The 19930-nt window shown below is 39.1% G+C and overlaps 1 protein-coding gene across 1 annotated transcript in view; it reads left to right on the top strand.

Annotated features, from left to right (window-relative positions):
- The window catches only part of RGS17 (regulator of G protein signaling 17), a 30743-nt gene extending 12567 nt beyond the window's left edge, over nt 1-18176 (top strand). Inside the window, exons 2-4 of the mRNA XM_009502519.2 lie at nt 8500-8589; nt 10819-11053; nt 14579-18176. Coding sequence (XP_009500814.1) covers nt 8500-8589; nt 10819-11053; nt 14579-14767 — 514 coding nt within the window. The 3' untranslated portion in view covers nt 14768-18176. The remainder of the gene's footprint in view (nt 1-8499; nt 8590-10818; nt 11054-14578) is intronic.
- The last annotated feature ends 1754 nt before the right edge of the window (nt 18177-19930 follow it).

Below are 19930 nucleotides of genomic sequence, written 5' to 3'. Positions count from 1 at the left end.
ATGTTCACAAAATATTTCTGGATATATTTGTGGGTATTTTAGCAGAATGTCCCTTGCATCAGGGGGTTTCCAGCTCGTTAATTTTCCTACTACTGATCCACTTCTGAACATTTTCTAAAAGAAGAAAAAATCAGTATAAAAATTACATCAAAAATCACATTGCAAATAGCAATCCATGATGGAAGATGTATTGACACGTGGATTTTTGATTCTATAAGGCTTTGCTTTCAAATTCTTCATGGGCTCTAAAGGGAAAAAAAGAAGAATTTGGATAAATTTGAAAGCTTCTCTGCCAAATGTACACTGAATTCAACTCTTATGGAAAATCCAGCAGGAAAATATAACTCATGGCTTTAAAAAGAGACAGTTAGTGCGACTGTCCCTTATGAATAGAAAAGGTTACCAGATTTTAGATCTATTCATTTTAAATCATTAAATGTACAGGAAAGGGAATAGAGTGGAACACTGCAGATTTGCTAAAACCTTTTTAGGTACTTGCTTTACTGAGCACATCCCTCTACAACTTACTTTAGCTTAGCATTCATATTTCAGTAAGGATGATCTACCTTCAGAGTGGCATGTGGGATGCAATTTAATAACCTTATATAATGATCTTACATAAACTCCAAACTCTTGGCCAAGACTTCCCATTAACAAAGAGATGATTATACTCTTAAAGCACTAGATCACTTGGGTTCAATTCTGCTTTTACTCAAGCTGAGGAGTAGCGCAACATGAGTAAGACTATCAGGACAGAGCTAAATGTCTTAACTGACTAGACCTTAATAGCCTGAGGTGCTCCAGATATCTTAAACCTTAATTTCCACCAATCTCCTTTTTCTTTTATGGTTTATAGTTGAATCTGTAATGACTTTGGCCAATTACACTGAATCCAGCACAGTATTAAGAAAGCACTGCAATTAAAAAGCAGTAAGAAATTCAGCCTGCTTTCCGCATCTTCAAGGTATGGCAGAATCATACAAACTCAGGTGAACTGACAAGTTTCTTATCTTTCACGGGGAAGCTCACAACTCTGAATGATGGTGAGCTGGCCTTATCATAAGCCTTTGAACAAAATAATTCACAGACCTTAGTCCAGGTTTTCACAAGGAAGAAAGGTAGGACCCTGTTAATCGTAGTGGTTTTAAGTGTATTTCCTTCTAAACTCTAAAATATATCACAGGGCTAAAAGCTATTCCTTCACACAGAAGCACTGCAAGAGCAGTGCTACGGAATGGAAACAGGAGAATTGTCAGCGATTCCTTCAGTCACCCCTGGGTTGCTGCTACAGCATAGGTGTCAGAAACATGGCAGCAAACAGGCCAAGATACCTGTGTGTAGGCACACAGGGGTTTTGACCACGTCTATTCCTATGTGCACATGCTCCACAGACATACCATCAATGCCACTTGTGTAGAAATCTCAAGACTGGTTTAAGAAAATGAGGATGCTTCAAAAAAACCCAGAAAGCAAATGCAGGTTTTTCTGTGCTTTAGGAGTTTGATGCTCTCCAAGCTTCTCTCCACAGTTCTTAGTATAAACGTGATTCTGAGTGAAAAGTGGGGCTGCTAACTGTTTGCAGAACTCTGCGAGATGAGGTTCTAATAACCTCCAGGTATCACGAAGTTAAGAGTTATAGATGCTGGATTTTCTGATGAACTGTTTTCTTATTAGAAAATCTCTTTTCTTGTAATCAGAAAGCTTCCTGGGAAAAACATCTACTAAGACAGAATGTAATTTTTCTGAAGAGCTTTTTAAAGTTAAGCACAATATTTCATTTAGATCTATTATTTGATTACATTAACTAGAATTACTTACAAAAGACTAGTTAGAATAATGGTTACTAAAAATGAATGAAACCAAGACAACTGATTATTTAATTTTAAAATGTAATAATAATTCTTTTTAAAACCATCAAAACAAATGATGAAATGTAATTAATCTTAAACTTTTCCACAAACACTATTTTGTGGAAAATCCAATTCAGAAGTAAATTATCTTTAACTGTTAACTCTCTGTGGAACACAAACTGGGTTCCAGTCAGCTTCATTCTCTATAAAACCCCAGTGGAAGGGCCTGTGAAGAGCAGCTTCTGCACCCATCCCAGGTAGCAAAAATCAGACCAGAAAATTTCTACCTTGAGTTCCCCCTTGGCCCACAGGATTTATGGTATGCAGAAAGGTGCATATGGGAGCCAGAAGTCTGCCTGCATTTACTATTACTGGATCCTGAGCAGACATTAAGCTTTTCAGTTGAAAGCACATTCACAGCACTCACAAGTGCCCAACCGTCTGTTACAGACTGTTTCTCAGCTGTATGCTTTTCAAACAAAGAGATGGAAAAAAAGAGAAAAAGTCTGAAGTACACCACACTGCAACATAGCAGACTCAATTGAGGGGAAAAAATAACACCAAGGAAAATTGGAGAGGAAGAAGTTGAATGTTTTCTAGACATTGGAAGAGTCAAAGCCTACGTTTTTATAATTTGTTGCATTTTTATTTTACTTTTTGTGACCTATGAGGAAAAAAAAAAGGCCAGTTATCACTGCAGCTTTTATAGTTACAGGTCAAAATTATGAGACCACAGCGTAAGCTGGGAGGTTTGTGAGTCCACATTCCTTCCTCCATCTGAAGCTTTGCAATATGGGAGGGGTTTTAGCTGTAATACAAATTCTCCAGCATGCTAACCTTACAAATACTTGTGTTATTAAATTAAAAAACAAAACAAAACAAAAAACCAGACACCCAAACAAAACAAAATATTTGTTTAGGCTGTTTTCTTACATGAGGTCAGGCTTGCAGAATCAGACCTCAGGTTTACAAATTTTCCTTGCAAACACTTTTTTTTTTTTTTTTCATTCTAAAAGTGCTGAGTCCAAGCTGGAGTCTATGCTTGTTTGTTTCTTTTTCTTTTAAAAACAATTTGGATTATAGATGTCTCTTGCACCATCTTTTCACCTAAGGCAAATGTAACTCTGGCACTCAGGAAACGGAGCACCACAGGTACCTGGATTTTTTGAAAGGAGTTTATAGTTTCAGTGCACACTGCCAAGTAGGCTGATTAGAGCCTTATGGTAATTGTTGGCTTTTCCCCAACAGACTGCTTTCCTGTGTCAGCCTACTAAACACAATCTCCATCATTTAGTTTTAAGCACAAGACAATTCATTTTTACTCAGAGATGGATGTAGCTATTTTTCACTAAAATTCTAACTTGTTTTCAGTATAAAATTTTACATCCTACACTTCTTTACTGAATTCAGTGAAGATCTGTAAATCTTATCTCATTAAAGAACTAGGATGGACATTAATTTAAAAAAATCCTTCACATTTTTTGATCTGTTTCCTCTTTGGAACAAAAATTATCATGTATTCCTAACTGAGTTAAGACCAGATTCTGATCAATTTAAGTAAATTACTCCAAAGGCTCTGACCACCGTTTCCCTCCAAAGTTTCTCACAGACAACCAATGCAGACGTATGGAAATACCAAGTTTGCAATTTTTACTGTTTCACATCTTTCTGTGGATGAACTGCATATTACTTTTACTGGCCTTGCAGACCTCCAGGGGTCCACACAAGCCCCTGCTCTAGAACCCATTTAGTGCCACTAATTTGGCCGAAGTTTGCTCTGCATTTCTATGCTTTGCATATACCGGTATTACTACAACAGTCTAAGCGCTTTAGTCTGTCTCGCTATTCTTACAAGGAGGTAAATTCTGAGAGGTCAGAGATAAGAGATCATAATGCATGGCTTTGATGGCTGATGCATCCCCTTTCTCTCTAATACAGCCAGAGGCCTGACGGATATAATGCAAGTTTATCTGAGCCTATCATAGAATCATAGAATCGTTTAGGTTGGAAGGTACCATGAGAGGCCATCTAGTCCAACCCCCCTGCAGTGAGCAGGGACATCTTCAACTAGAACAGGTTGCTCAGAGCCCCGTCCAACCTGGCCTTGAACGTTTCTAGGGATGGGGCCTCCACAGCCTCTCTGGGCAACATGGTCCAGTGTTTCACCACCCTCGTAGTAAAAAATTTTGTCATTATATCCAGTCTAAGTCTACCCTCCTTTAGTTTAAAACCATTACCCTTTATCCTGTCACAACAGGCCTTGCTAAAGAGATTGCCCCCATCTTTCCTATAGTCTCTTTTTAAATACTGAAAGGCCACAATAAGGTGTCCCTGCAGCCTTCTCTTCTCCAGGCTGAACAACCCCAACTCTCTCAGCCTGTCCTTGTAGGAGAGGTGCTCCAGCCTATGAAGCTATCTAGTGAAAGGCATCACTTCCTCATAAAAATTGACTCTAGCTCTAGTTTTCTCAGAATAATTATTCTAGACATTATTCGCTTATTGTAAAGAAAAAGTTAATTCTTTTCCTAACTTTGATAGAAGAAGGTTTTTTACCCTTTACTCAGCTTTAAAAAAAAGTTATCCTTGGATAATACTGTTCTTATGGATGCTTATTTTTGTGCCATTAAAAGGGAGATAAAGAAAGCATTACTGACTAGACTCTAAGTGATTTTGAGATTAACATAGCTGTATTGTTCTTTATGAATGGTTTGTGATAATATTGCTGTTATTTTTCATTATTATTGCTTTGTACAGAATAGCAAAATCATCATGCTGTTCATAAACACAGCCCTGACTAGTTTTCACTGCCATCAGGCTTAAAAATTCCAGCTGTCAGAAAAACAAGTTGTCAAAAAATATTATCTTTGGTTTCATAAAAGAATTTAGAGTGCCAGTATAGTTTTCTATTGCTTTATCATATGGCATACGGGGACCACATCCACCTCTGGCTTCTACCAGAGCCTGCCTCAGCATGTAGGAGCGAACTTGTGAACAGAGCTGTGCAAACAATTGATTTTTCAATGACTGACTGTTGGACCACAGTATTGAAGACAGTCTGGTCAGATTGAACAATGAAAAATTAAGAAGATATTGGCATGTACTTTTTCTGCCTCCAAATTAAAGCCAGGAAAAATATGTTTCTGCTCATATAGCATGTTTTAAGCCAGACATAATAAAAATAAAGGAATCAAAATGCTTGGAGACAGGGAGGAGCACAACTGCTTTGTATGAAGAGTGAAGGTATTTACCCAGCTGGTGAAAAATCTATGGTTGGTTCCCATCTTTGTCTCAGAGTTTTCAAAACCACCTTCCCCTCACTTCAGGAAAATGCATTAATCGTATGTTCTTGTTTTCAGGCTCTCCCCTCAATGATGTATAAAATATTGTACTTTATATAAAATGCTTAAAAGTATTCATTACATAATTATTTGCCATTCAGTTAAGAGTCTCCTGTTTCTGTCTTCTGTAATGAGTGTTCTATTATTTTCACCAAAGTGGAACAGCTTCAGCAGAACAGCTTGAAAGACACCTACCCCACCGCAGTCCCACAGGAAAGGTGTTTCAAATCCTGAATGAGTGCACTAACCTGCTTGTTTAAAGGAGGGCTTTTCCTCCTCCAAATGACCCTGAAAAAATATTTCCTGTCTGAATCTATTTGGTAAATTCAACCTGTATTTGTCAACTTTTTAGGTGAATGGCCATTTTACATCATCTACCAGTGGAATGTTAAAATCACAATTAAATATTAATCTCTTGTGGCTTCTTTGGGGGAGGAAGTTGTGGTTTTTTAAGAAAGCCTTCATTAATCAACATTTACTAAATCACCATTATTTAAGTTATGGCAGTCCTGCCTGTAGCTCACTCACACTGGAAGCTGGATTCAAGCATCAAAAATATCCTTCTTGGCTTTTGGATGTATGACCTAAAATTATTTTGTCTCTTGATCTGATAGCAATAAAAATTCCTAGAACTAGGATAGGGTGAAGAGCAGTGCCAGTGACATACAATCTTTCAAAGGGTAGATCAGTGAAAGAAACATGTCACGACATCCGTTACCCAGAGGATCTTAACCAAATATTGATTTTCATCTTAAAACCAAATTCTGCCTTTAGGTTATGTATGTGCAACTTACATGTGCAACTCAGGTGGCCTTTGGGCTGGAATAAGGAAGGTTTTTGTGTTACAATGATGGTTAGAGCGATGATGGCCCTACTGTGTGACATACACAGGTTCAGTCTAAATGTAGTTGTTGCCCTGCAGGGCCTAGCATCTACAAAATTCAGCCAAGAAGTAGGAATTGAGCACAGATCTCCTGAACAGCAACCCGATAGCCTACCAACTAATTCCCAGTGTCCCGGTTTGATTTCTACTCCTTATCTTCATGGCAGCACAAAAACCACTACTAAGGCAAGAGGATTTAATCATCACGTTGTCTTCAACGCAGACATAATAGCAAAATACTGCAGTATAGCTTTCCTGTCCGTTTTCCTATTTCTCTTTCTTACTCACCGCTCACTTGTATTCCACCTTCGTCAGCCCATGTTGGTTTTCCTAAGTTTAGCAGAGATTTTGCATGAGCAGAACAGACAGTATTTGACCCCAGACATCAAATTAAATTAGCAGTGTAGGTTAACTGCTCTCAGATGAGTCGCCCCTACTTCCAGTAAGACTCCACATCCAAGCTTTGGATGTCTATTGCCCAACAAGTACATTATCTCAGTACAGCTTAGCTGCTGCTCGTGTGATGGAGGAAAGAAAATGAGCAGCTTCATTCTCTTTTGGATGGACTCGGGTCAATACCCTGTTACATTCCTTACCTATACAAACTGTTTCCTCCTTCCATGGTGTTGCTCTTCCATGGAACCAAAGGACACTCGGTTCTCTGCACCCAGCAGAGAAAACAAATGCTACTCTACCTATGGACTGCAAAAGAGGGAGGGAGGGAGAGAGAGAAGCTTTATGCCTTCCCTGCTTCTCCCTCACCCCAACTTTGTGCTCCGGCCAGATGCAAGCTGACCCTAAGCAGTTACATGTGTGGACTTAAAGATTACAAGACAGAAAGTGGATGGTCCCTTTTTTTTCTCCTCCTGTATACGGAATTCCCATTGGCTTTCCTGGGTGCTCCCTCCATAGACTGACGAGCAACAGGTCAGAGGAGACGGAAAGGCTTTTTACCTGCCAACCCCAGAGTTCAGGATGTGTTGTTTCTCCTGCAGCAGTTGATGACACCCTAACACCTTAGCAGCACTGGAGCTGCATTCCTACGCTGTAACAGGGGAAGCAGGACCAAGGGCCTGAACTAAGGTCTTGGCAGGTAAGTGAAGGAGCAACCAGTATCAAACAGCTTCGTTCGAAAGTGTACGTCTTTGTAATGTTTAAGTCTTAATATGTGCTCTGCTTTACCTGGGAGCTTAAACTTCCAGTTTTCAGAAGAGAGAAACCTATTAACTCTGCCAAACGCTTGAAAAAAAATGTTGAAGAAACTCATAAATGCAGAGGGGCTAGAAAGAAAGGTTATTTGTGCTAAAATCATCTCAAAGCTGGAATTTCTTCTTAAAGCTGAGCAGAAGTTGTTCAGATATCTGGGGGAGGGAGAAGCTTTATGTTACCAACATATTTTTGTATATCACCACTTAGTATGACTGAAAGAATCATTGTATGGTGAATGCTCAATATTCAAAATATGAGCTGTCTTGGCATTGGGAGGGGGATTTTTTGCCTGGTTGCTTGTTTTCTCTCAACTGGATACGTAGGGGACATGTGATAAAAGGAAATCTCCATCTCCTTACTACGTACCACTTCTTAAGCTTAATTATTGGAACTAGGTTTCCTGTATGAATATTTATGTCGTTCAGTGTCCTTTATTTCACTAGTTACCACAAATTGCAGTTTTGCTGGCAATACCACATTCCAGAACATTCATAGAGAGCACACACAGAGGAAGTCGCTACCACTAAAGGAAATCTGATTAAAAAGATATTTACAGGAAAATAAGTGATGCTAGTTACCAGCTCAAAAAAGGAGAAAAAATAGAATGAAAAACATCCTTACATAAAGTTAGTCTTTCTTTTCCTTGCTTGTGGTAATATGAGGGTAACGGATGCCTTTCTGTTGAGAGGCCAGTAAGTTTTACTTTTTGGAATCAAAAACAATTTTAGGTCAGAGGAGGAAATCGTTAGGAGCTGCCACATGCTAAGTTCTGTGTCTGAGCCATCTCCTGCCACCATATCCTGGAGAGAAAAAAGGGAACGTTCATAAAAAATGAACAACCATCCAGAACTGGTGGGACACCAAAGCCTCATCAATGTCCAATTCAGATATTCTTATTCCCCCTACCTTTATTGTTACTTATATTCCCGATTTATGAAGTGAAATAACTCCAGAAGTGACCTCTAAGTTTGTGTCCATCTTTCAGTGGATAAACTGTGAGCTTGTAGAAAATTACACATTCTAATAGCACCTGTTAATTAATGTTCATCAGATTTAAGGGAAAAAAGTCATTATCAAAATTTTCTCTCCAAAACTTTAGGGGAAAGAGTGAAAAATTACACTTTACATAGGTTTATATCTTTTAAAAATTTGCATTACTATAGTCATTGTTTTAAATTAACTTTCTCTAGACAAAATAAAGTGTTGTACTACATTGCAGCCTCACTGTTAGGAATGAAGATAGAGGAGACAATGCAGGAAGGCCAACACATACAACCAAAATGGAGAGTATCCAAGTCATAGAAGAATGGTAAGTTGGTCAAACTGTTGTCTAGTAAATGTTTTTAGTTTGCCTAAACTAATGTCAGTAATTGCTTTGGTTCTTATGCTTTGGGAATGTCCTTTTTATCTCCAAAAAATTCTATACAAAAGGAAGCAAAATCTGTCCTGACAATGAAATGCCAGCAGAGACATTAATAAGTCAGGCTTACTTACAGTTTCTTATTTGTGGGGAAGAAACGTGGGGAGGAATGGGACCTCCCAAGGGGATGGGGCCAGACTCTTTTCAGTGGTGCGCAATGACAGGACAAGGGTCAATGGGCACAAGCTGGAACACAGGAAGTTCTACCTGACTATGAGAAAAAAGCTTCTTCCCTGTGAGGGTGCCAGAGCAGCGGCACAGGCTGCCCAGGGAGGCTGTGGAGTCTCCTTCCCTGGAGATATTCAAAACCCACCTGGACACGTTCCTGTGCCCCCTGCTCTGGGTGTGCCTGCTCAAGCAGGGGGGTTGGACGAGATGATTTCCAGAGGTCCCTTCCAACCCCTGCCATTCTGTGATTCTGTGAATGTGAGGTGCATGGATGGTTCCATAAACCTGTGGGTCTCTATAAGAGAGGCTCTGCTACCTGCAGGATCATTTTCTTCTGTTTATCCAGACAAGAAGAAAAACGGGCACAAGTGTACTTCACAGTCAGATTCTTAACATGGCTACCTTTCACAAAACAGCTTAGACTATGGTTTCAGTGGAATTAATCAAGAAAACACATACCTTGAAAAAAGGGCTAACACGCACTGAAAGTCTGAGATTCTATTTCTGTCTAAAGATTGGGACCATGTTTATTATGTTGGGAAAAATGATAACCTATCAGTGACCTTGAGTTCTCTAATCCCAGAAAAAGTAAATTAAAACTCAACTCTAGAGGATATGATTGATGGTAAAAGCAACCCAAACAACTCATTGTCTTCATTGCTGCTCATGGTCATTTATGAGAGGACAATGTCAGAAATTTCCACAAAATACTGTAGTGAAGAGAGCTCCCCGATAGACAATGAGGGAGCACAGGGTGCTTGTCAGCTCCATCCTCCCCCACAGGTTCTTTTTACTGTCCTCAGAGAGAGGACTTTTCACCTTCAAATCTGTATATTTTTACTTTTTAGTTCACATTACAATTCTTTTGCTGGATAGTTTAAATGTTAAACACTTTCTCATTTATTAGATCTTTTGGACTGCCAAAAAAGCTATCACAAACAGCTTCCCATCATCCAGTCTGCCTTGCATGCAGAGGAGGAGTTGAAAAATGGACTTGAAGAGAAATCACATAGACAAATGTCACTTACTGTGCAACATGATTACACAGAAGCTGTTAAAAACAGCTAGTAAAGCTCTTGTGTTGGATTGTATCAAGAAGGGGAGGGTGAGAGCTCAGAATTAAGTTTGAAACCATATTTAATTGTTATTCAGTGACTTGGAGTATTACCATCTCAAGCTATTCATTGGTACATTAATGGACTAGTGACGCAAGTTAGTCTTCTGATTACTTACCCCGTGCGTCCACTGTTACAAGCCACAAATAGTTTCCTTCAGAACATGAGAGTAAGGACTTCTTCCCATTTCTTCCCCCTCCAGTTTTACCAGGAACATCCATCACATCATGTGCCAACAGATCATCATTCAGGTCAATAGCACCAAACAGAGGGAAGCTTAGCAACCCTTAGGTACAAGCACAGAGAAATATGCTAATTTAAAAGCTCTCTGAATTACTATTTTGTTGGGCCTCATTAGTATGCTCTTGGCTGCCAAAAGCCTTTTGTTTTTCTTGTCCTTCCTGAACCAAATCATGTGGCAGCCAGTGATTGGCCAAACACCATCAGAAGCAAGCAGGGACATCAGGTGTCATCTAAACTCCTCATGGAAGAGAGTCTACTGCCAGCTCCCTGAAATCACCTCTCCTTTAACTGCAGAGGCAGGAATTCAATGCTGTTGTGGGATTTTGTCTTTGAGTCTGATGGCTAACACCAGTAGAATACTTGTAGAAAGCCAAGTGCATGTCTCATAACATTAAACACATTTACTGGGCTATTGAGATAATGAATGCACAAGTGAAGAATGAACAAAATTCCCCTGTCACTGCTGAAGCCTTGTTGCTTCCAGTTTTCACTCTGGACTGAAGTGCCGTTGAAAGGAGAATTTTTGGATGAATGTATGAAAACACTGTTACAAAAATAGAAGCATATTTGTAATGATACTTTGCTTTTGCAGCCAAAACCCTACTGCAGATGAAATTTTGTCTTGGGCTCAGAATTTTGACAAGATGATGAAAACACCAGCTGGGAGGAACCTTTTCAGAGAGTTTCTTCGAACAGAGTATAGTGAGGAAAACCTGCTTTTCTGGCTTGCATGTGAAGATCTGAAGAAGGAACAGAACAAGAAAGTTATTGAAGAAAAAGCAAGACTTATATATGAAGATTACATTTCAATACTATCACCAAAAGAGGTAAAGCTGTAAAGGTTACATTTGCATTTTCTGTTATTCCAGAGCAGAAATGTTATACCCTGGATTGCCAGATGGGGGTCTAAAAGCTTGCTGGATCTTTCAGATGAAAGTCTTAGTATGGACATTAAGTCAGGAAAGGAAGGGACAGAAAAAGTAGAGGCACAGGTGCTTGGCCATTTAGCATCACTGGCCACAAAACCTCAAAGCTCTCTCGAGAAACTTCAGTAGGAAAAGGCTGAGAAATAGGTATACTTCTTCAGTAATGCTACATGCCTTCCAGAGAGACAAAGTAAGTAATGTAAATGGATTTCTGGAGAAAAGGCACCAAAATTAAGGAATTTAAATCAGAATCATTATAGATTTATCTGCTGCAACAGCTGTCTGGGAGAAAATCCAGATTTGCACTGGTTATTCTTATGTGAGAGTCCAGGAATGGAAACCACGTATTTTCTCTAATGAAAGGTATAATAATATCTAGGAAATTATATAAGGTTATATAATTCAACCCTTAAACTGAAATAGACAAATTCTGAAATTATCTTCACCTGGAGTGAAGAAAAATCATCCCATCAAACCACGTTTTGGAATAGAGAGATCTATAAATATATAAGCACTATACCAGAGTCTTAGGCCATGTCATATACTTTCAGCTCCTTTGCCTTGTCTCTGTGCATTGCATCTGACTTTCTACTCCATGATGTTATGCTAATTTATGCTCATTGTGGACCTTGCTTCCTACCTTTTACTTCTGCACTGCATTCAGTAGTAATTTGCAACTTCATTTATATGAATGAAGCCAACAGCAATTTGTAGCTCCATTATCTTCTCTTGTGCCATAGTGTATATTTTTGCTTTGGAGCGAGACAACTGCCAGTACAGCAAGCTAATAACGAGTTTTCCTTATAATATAATATCTATAGTACATAAGTATGTGCTGAATGCTCAGTTGTCTTTTTTTAAGCTAAGATCAACCAGAAGTTAAAATCCAAACACTAACTAAGTGTTGTCTGACTCAGAGGTCAACAAAGTTGCTCACCAACTTGATGCATTGGACATGTGCGGATGTCATCAGTCCAGTGGCTCCTGCCCCTACTGGAAATCTTACGAGGCAAACAAGAACTGTTTGCAATGCTTTGGACCAGCACAGGAGCTGAAAAGCTCTTGTTCATCCAGGCATCCCATTTCAGATGTTCTCTTTTGGCATAAGAGCTGAAATATTTAGCATCACTTGTTCAGGGATGAAGTTACTGAGGCATAAGGTCTCAGTGTTCTAAAGAATACCTTGTATTCATCTGTTTAGGAAGGAAATACCTTTAGTAAATCCAGCTAGTTTTGCCATCTGGCTTCGGTGAGTCACTGAAAAACTACAATGTAAATTAATAGTTCCATAATTAATTTTTTTTTTCATTCTGTAAGTACAATTAACTTCTACTATATTCAACGGCACAAAACCCCTCCAGCCTGCCAAATTTGAGCTTTTAACCCCATCCCAGCTATTATATGTGATAACGAAGAACCAGTTAGCTAGCTGCACAAACTGTTTTTGCTAAGGTAGGAGTGTGTACGTGTGTGTCCAGGGAGAACTGCTTATATCTTAGTGTGTCATTTCTGTGCCACGGAAATGCAATGGTCTAGGATGGAAATCTATTAGAATAGATCCTAAGGATGCATGGCTGCAACACTGCTTCTCAAAACTACCATAATACTACTCCTCTGCACGCTGTTGTGTCTAAAAGCAGGTAGTCACTGGCCGAGCAGCCCCACCAGTGTGTTCATTCCTGCCGTGCAGTCCGCTCTGCTTGCACAGCTGCATTAGTTAGACAGTGAATTCAATCAGAAAAATGCCTGGGTTGAAAAACAAAAAAGAAATGCCACTTTCAGATGGATTGATTACTGTACGCAGCTGGCTCTGGGGCTGCCCGTACAGCCGTGCCAGCAGAAAGGAGGGGAAGCACCAGGGTGGGAAAGGGGGAGGCTGTTTGTGGCAGCTGATGCCACCCGTAAGGGAGGCGTACAGCAGGGAGGCCTGCTGCGCCCCGGGGTGCTGCGTGCAGGCCTGGCAATGAGCACTTAGACGGAGGGTGTGCATTAAGCAGGCGTAATGGATGTTCTGCAGAGATAGCACGCTTGAGTAACAGGTACAGTTTGCTAGCATAAAGAGGCAACAGTTTACTCACAGTTAGGCTGCATCATATTTGTGCCTTGCGACCAATAACCAAGTAACAGCAAATATTGGAGGAAAAAGAGCTTGCCTGCCGTGGAAGTAACGTACCCCAATATGCCAACAAACCAACAATGCCAGATTCTTCAGCTGGTACTGAAGATATAATGAAAATGTATGTTTACTCCTCAGTACCACACCATACCACTGTATTTCAAAGACTTTGCTTCACCACATCTAAAATACACAAGCTCACACATCCACACGCGTTCTGAGTTTTCATCTCAGTTAGCACCCTTCACGTATCAAGGTATCTTGGTACGTGGAGCTTTCCAGGGTTGAACTCAATCCTTCAGACAACATGAATATCTATTTATATATGGTTGCAGAGTAGTAGGGTCAGACTGCAACCTGGTGTAAATCACAGTAGCTTAACTGGTCTGTGCTTGGTATTTCTCTACTTTTCTTCTTAGCTGGGTAAACCCTTGCTGGCCCCAGTGGGCTTTCCTGCTACTGCCATTTCATTTAATCCAGAAGGCATTAATTTTACTGTTTTTAGAGCATTTTGTGGATAAGCTGTACGTTCACTCAAATTTCTAAATGATATTCTAAAATCATCCGTGCATTCATCCCAAGCATAATATGCCCTTTTCTGCCTAGGCACAGGACTTCATTACAAATGGAAAGTAAATGAGAAGCTAAAATTGAAACTTGCTAACAACTTCAATATGGACATATGATATCCTGAAAGTATAAATTACCAGACGTTAGACAGTCTTGAAAAGAAGAACAAATCTGAAATAGTTAATATTAATGGGGAACTTAACACGACAAAAATTATCAAAAACTCTGGGTAATTTGTAAGTAACAAGTATGGTGCCTGAAAAAAAAAGGGAAAAAAATCTGTAGGGCAGCCAGATGAGAATGCTGAATAGAAAGCCTCTAAAGATTTGACCACAAATGGCCAAGAAAAAAACATTCCCGCTCTCTGAATGAGAGCCATTAAATATTCGGTTTAGAGAAATAATTTTTATTATGTAAAAAATTTTTTTTTAGGGTAAAATAATATTTTTGGGGAGATCCAGGTTACTGGAGAGCTTTGTTTAGCTGCACTGTATTTATTCTCTTATATAGCTGCATTTCATCTCTACAGATCTTAAGACGGATGCAAAGACCAAGTCAAAACTGAAATAGAGTCGATGCTCTCAGTCTCTAATAGTGTGGTGGCTCTGAAAGAAGGACAGAGAATTACTTGAATAAACTGATAAACTCGGCATGTTCAATGGAGCCCTGAGAAATAAAGATACATATAACAGCCTTTCAGATACCGCTGTTTAATATGAGTCTGTTCTCGTCTTCTTCAGGTTAGTCTTGATTCCCGGGTGAGAGAAGTGATCAACAGGAACTTGTTGGATCCCAGCCCTCACATGTATGAGGACGCCCAACTCCAGATATACACCCTAATGCACAGAGACTCTTTTCCAAGGTTTTTGAACTCTCAGATTTATAAGTCTCTTGTTGAAAGTATTACAGGCTCTACTTCCGAAACTTAGTTTTAATTTTCAGACAAAATAACTTGATTTTTTTTTTTTTTTTTGGGTGGGTGGGATGGAAGAAAAGTAGTTTAATAACATCTGGAGCTGGGTTCCTGGAGAACTACAGTTTAGCACTACTCAGGCTACTGTGAAGAAAACAAATACATATTATGGTCTCCGTCTACATTTTTACCAAGGTCCTCCTTGCTCGAGATGGCGTGGGAGGGGAACAATGGATTTGCCAAAATACATTTGTTTCACACTCCTTTCACCCTACTGCGGTCAAGATTGCAATGATGTATTTGTAGTTTTATGAACAGTCTCCTTGTGTATCCTCACACTGCATGTGCAAGGTAAAACTGCTTCACTTACCACTTAGTTGTTGCAATATTTAATCCAATAACATAAATTATATCTGTATTTAAGGACTTTTTTTGTGCAATACAGTCTTATGGTACATAGAAACAATTGCAGCAAACCAGAAAGAGGCTTGCATTTTTTAACATCACTAACTGAAAAAAGCCAATTTTTAAGGTGTAGCATTACTCAACATGCTCTACTGAGTACAATACACTGACTTTTTGAAGCCAATATTTCTGTACAGAAAAAAAGAGCTATTTATCACTGTTTATTTAAAATAAATCAAGCGGAGGATTCCTCTGGTTGTTCACTGCCAAAACTGTGGCATTTTCATTACAGAGTTTGCAATGTCAAAAAAAGAAAAAAAAAAAAGAAGAAAAAAAAAAGCACAAACCACTTAAAGGGATCCGTATCTGGGTGACACAATCTATGCGCTGATATTGTTTAATTGTTAAAAAAACAAAGATTTTCAATGTACATTTCAGATGTCAGATACTGTAACTGATTTATTAAAGACTGGCTATCCAGTTCTAACACTGTTGTATAATGTTATGTACTTCAGCAAAAAAAAAAAAAAAAGAAAAACAAAAAAACAAAAGCTTGATAATTTAGTTTTTTTAATAAAGAAATTTAATAAAAGATTGCCTACATGTAGCATTTTAGAGCATTTTAGAACATTTTGATGAACTGCATCTGTCCGGTAAGATTATTTTTTTTGAAAGCTAAATCCAGTAAAAAAATGTTTTTAAACAAAGTAATGTTTTACGAGGTGGTGGGTTAAAGAAGACTTACCTTAGCTTCTAGCCTCACTGATTTTGAGTAACTCCTTGAAAACAAGGGGTTTGGAGAGTAGTATTAAACCAAACTTCAAGGGCTCCTAAACCTACAGTCCTTACCCAAGCAAAATGCCTACGGAAACGCAATGGGTGTCTTTCCTGGGTAAAGAATCCTGTACTGAGCCCTCAATCAGAGCTAAGGCAGCACAGTACTCCCATTGCTTGGCTGCCATGGTGTTTTTAATAGGTGTTTGCTTGGCCTTTTTATCAAAAAAATGTCCAATTCTAGGATGCATTTTGATGTTTAAAGAGACAGTGACTCGGAACTTAAAAAACCCCCATCTTCATACCTACCACGTACAAGCAAAAGGAGCGTTAGCATCCCTCACAAACTGCTAAAGATATACCAAGAAATGGTTTTGAATACTTGTTAAATATATATATGTGTATATATATATTTAATACTGGCAACTCTGGTCTTATACTAAGACTTAAGAGGCAAGGTTCTTCTCACTTACGCAGGACTAAACATGGCATAAGCCCGTTGCTTTCGATGGGACTGGAGGGTCTGGCACTTGTGTCCCTGAGTGGAATCTAGCCCCAACACGCTTGTCTCCACCCGCCCAGTTACTCCTTGCAGGAAGCCTCCGGTGCCGGCTCTTGCTGGAGCCGCTGCTGCCGAGGCGGCTCTGCTGCTCCACAGTACCTGGTAGGATGCAGGTCTTAGTTTATCTTCTGGGGCTTATTTTTTTCCTTTGTTTTACTACCTCTCATTTTTTTAATTTATTGAACATGCTTCAAATAGCAAGTGTGGGGAATTTTTTAATCGTTCTTTTTACTTGAAACCTGTGTGCTTTTTTTGGATATATATACGAACAATTTAATGAACTGTTTCTTAAACTCATTTGGTTTTGTAATTTATATAGAATTCAGGAGACGATTAAAAGGGCTATTCTCTATTCCCTATGCAAATATTTTAACTGTTGTAGTGTTTGACAAAATGGGATCTAAAAAAAAAATCTGCAAAGTGGAAAACAAATCTGTTTACAGTGGCGTTGCTGACTATCCTACCATATTCAGCACTTTTAAATATTGTTATTTATGAAAATGTAGTTTAAAATGCAAGACAGAATATTTATAAATGTTTCTTTTAATAAATACCTGTTTTGTCTGAAAGTGTTATGGTGTTATGACAACTTTATTCATGTTGGTTAGCTACTTACCATAATGAATAAAATATTCAATTATTATACTGATAGAATAATAGCTATGATGTTTACAAATCCTGAGGGGGGAAAATTCAGTGAGAAAGGACTGCCTCCTTCTACTGTGAAATACTGTTGAAAAAATTAATTTTTCTCGCTTTTTTTCCTAATTGGAATTTAACTATGGTCCTACATATGTCTAGTATCATTTGATTACAGTTATATTTACTGTGGTACTAAACATATACAGCATCATATATGTATATATTTACGTAGTGTAATTTCAAGTTTGTTGGTGTTTGAGGCACAATACATTCAGTCCACACATCTAAACAATGTGTAAGAGAGAAAACTGCATGCGTAAGTCTTTTCAAATGTAGACTTGAATACTCTTAATGTTACTATTTGATGGTGACCTGCTAGTCATAAGCTATCTTTATAAGATATTTCACACGGGTAGAAGTTCTTGTCAACATAGACAAGTCATCCTTTCAAAGACAGTTTTGAAGCTGAATGTGCGGGCCCTAAAATATTATCTTGATTTCTAGCATAAGATTCCAAAATCTGTATTTGGAAACTGTTACGTCATTTTGAAAAATATTACGCCAGTCTTCAGTGTAATACCGCAATGAAATCACGTTCAAAATTTCTTGTCTTAAATCCTCTATTCGGATGGATTTAAAAATTGAACATAATGTGAAGCTTCTTTCTTGGAGCAAATGCTCATATTAAAGCATTTAATATACATTTCACCTATCAGTTTGGGTTTCCCAAAACTTTTTAAGAAAAAATGGATAAGGTCCAAATGGACAAGTCATGCCGCAACATGATCTCATTGCCTATCATACAGTTTTTTGAACACAAATTGTAAAACAGTCAAGCTATTAAACTGATTTATTGTGCATGCAGCGTACAATACACTTTGAAAAACTGCCTAGATACAGTTATTCTACAGCCTGGAATAAAATAAGTATGTATTTAACTTGTATTTCAGTTTTTCATGAGAATGTGTATAGCAAGTGCACTACGGAAAGTGAGTTATGTTTTTTTGCTCACTTTTGCCCAGTGTTTAATCTGTTCTGTCAAATAGAGCCTAATGCCAAATAGCCACAAATAAGCAGAGCACTTGTGTACACTCCTGACCTTTAGGTTTCAAAGAAACTGAATATATATTGCATTATGCATGTGTTCAACTTAGCTGTTTACAGTCAATGTTCACATAACTGAGCTGAAAGTGGTTTGGATACCCAGGATAAAACGAAACCTGCAGATAGTATCGAGAGTATGTAAATTAGACTGAAAGCACATATAGTATGAAGGACACTAAAGGTATGATGGAGAAAAGACAGGTCAATAACACAGGTGACTGGGCTCCAAGTTAACCAGCTGAGTCCAGGCAGCACGGCACTGTGGAAACGCGCTTCCAGGTCCGCAGCCCATCCACAGCTCACTTGAGCACCTCTGGAGTCCACGTAACCCATTTTGCAGGACAACAGAGAGTGGACAGAAGCCAGACTTAAGCTAGTAATAGCTCTTTTAAATTAAAAGCATGCTAAAGTGTCTGCTAGGCTGTGGTCTAAACCAAGCAAATAGAGGAGACCTACATTGTACCTTAGACAGCCAGGGTTTAAGCTGTCACCTGATGCCAAACTTGCTCCCCTAGGCAGCAAATTCAAACACAAGGGCATCTGCCTGTGGAACCAGTATCTAAAAAAGGTGGCGGTCTCCTCTGGTGAGGGCAGCTTGCTGGACTGACCACGCTGTGAGCCCACTCAGGAACCAGCAGCTTCTGTATGCAGTAAGTGCTTGTGAAAGCCATTTAGCATAAGTGTTCCACAACGCCAATCCAAAAGCAATCAAAGCCAATACAAGGAAGTGTCTTAATTTCAGTGACTCTCTACACCACAAGGAGTAAAGCTCACACATCTACAATATCTGTGAGCCTGGTCCCGGCAGCATTAACCCAGTCAACAACAGCCTCAGTCCTTATCAAATCCAACAAGGCAAAAAATCAAGGTTGCAACATCTGCTCCAAGTTGATTTGAACCATGTCTAACTACCAACTTCAAAATAGGGTTTTTCTCAGCTCATGATGCTGTTATTTTTGGAGACACCCAACAGTAGCACTGTAGCACATCCCAGGACATGGCTGCAGTGACAAAGGTCCTGTCCTGTTCACCAATACCCTGAGCATGTTTGCAGTGACAGAACATCGGCCCCATTCGCATAGGCCCTGAATACTTCTGCCAGCAGCAGAAGTGACATTTGTGGGATGAAAGAACAAAGCAATAATGTTCCCAAAATCAGCTGGGAAAAAAGCTGACATAAACATTGTCTGCATATTACTTTAACATTATACCAAAAGCCAGATTTTGCCCCTTCCTCTATCCATAAACTCACTCTGTGGAAATCCATCTCTTTGCTGATGTAAAACAGGGATACAGTTCAGGTGATTCAAAGACTGACCATCAGTCTTTGGCTCACACTGACTTTTTTCTTCTCAGAAGCTTTACACGAAATCACCCCTTACTCTGAGTTTCCCTGACTTCTGCGTACTTCTCTCACAAGCAGGGTTCACACAGCCGTTGACTCTCATGATTTCTTTAATTGTTACAGAACACCAAAATACTTTGTCTATTAAATGCATAGATTTGATCACTTTCCTTTACCCTTCTGACAGAAGGCTTCAGGGAGCTTCATGGGCAGAGAGCAGTGAGTGCAAGGGAAGCTTTTGGTGGGTGAGATTTCATGAGCAACGGCCTGGGCCCTTTATCAGTGCCAGAGTATCCGCACAGGCTCTACATTCACCACAAAGCTCTTCGAGTGTGATTCTATTTGTC

The sequence above is a fragment of the Phalacrocorax carbo genome, chromosome 3, assembly GCF_963921805.1.
Source record: "Phalacrocorax carbo chromosome 3, bPhaCar2.1, whole genome shotgun sequence".
In the NCBI taxonomy this organism is placed as follows: Eukaryota; Metazoa; Chordata; class Aves; order Suliformes; family Phalacrocoracidae; genus Phalacrocorax; species Phalacrocorax carbo.
This window is presented reverse-complemented; position numbering and strand designations above follow the sequence as displayed.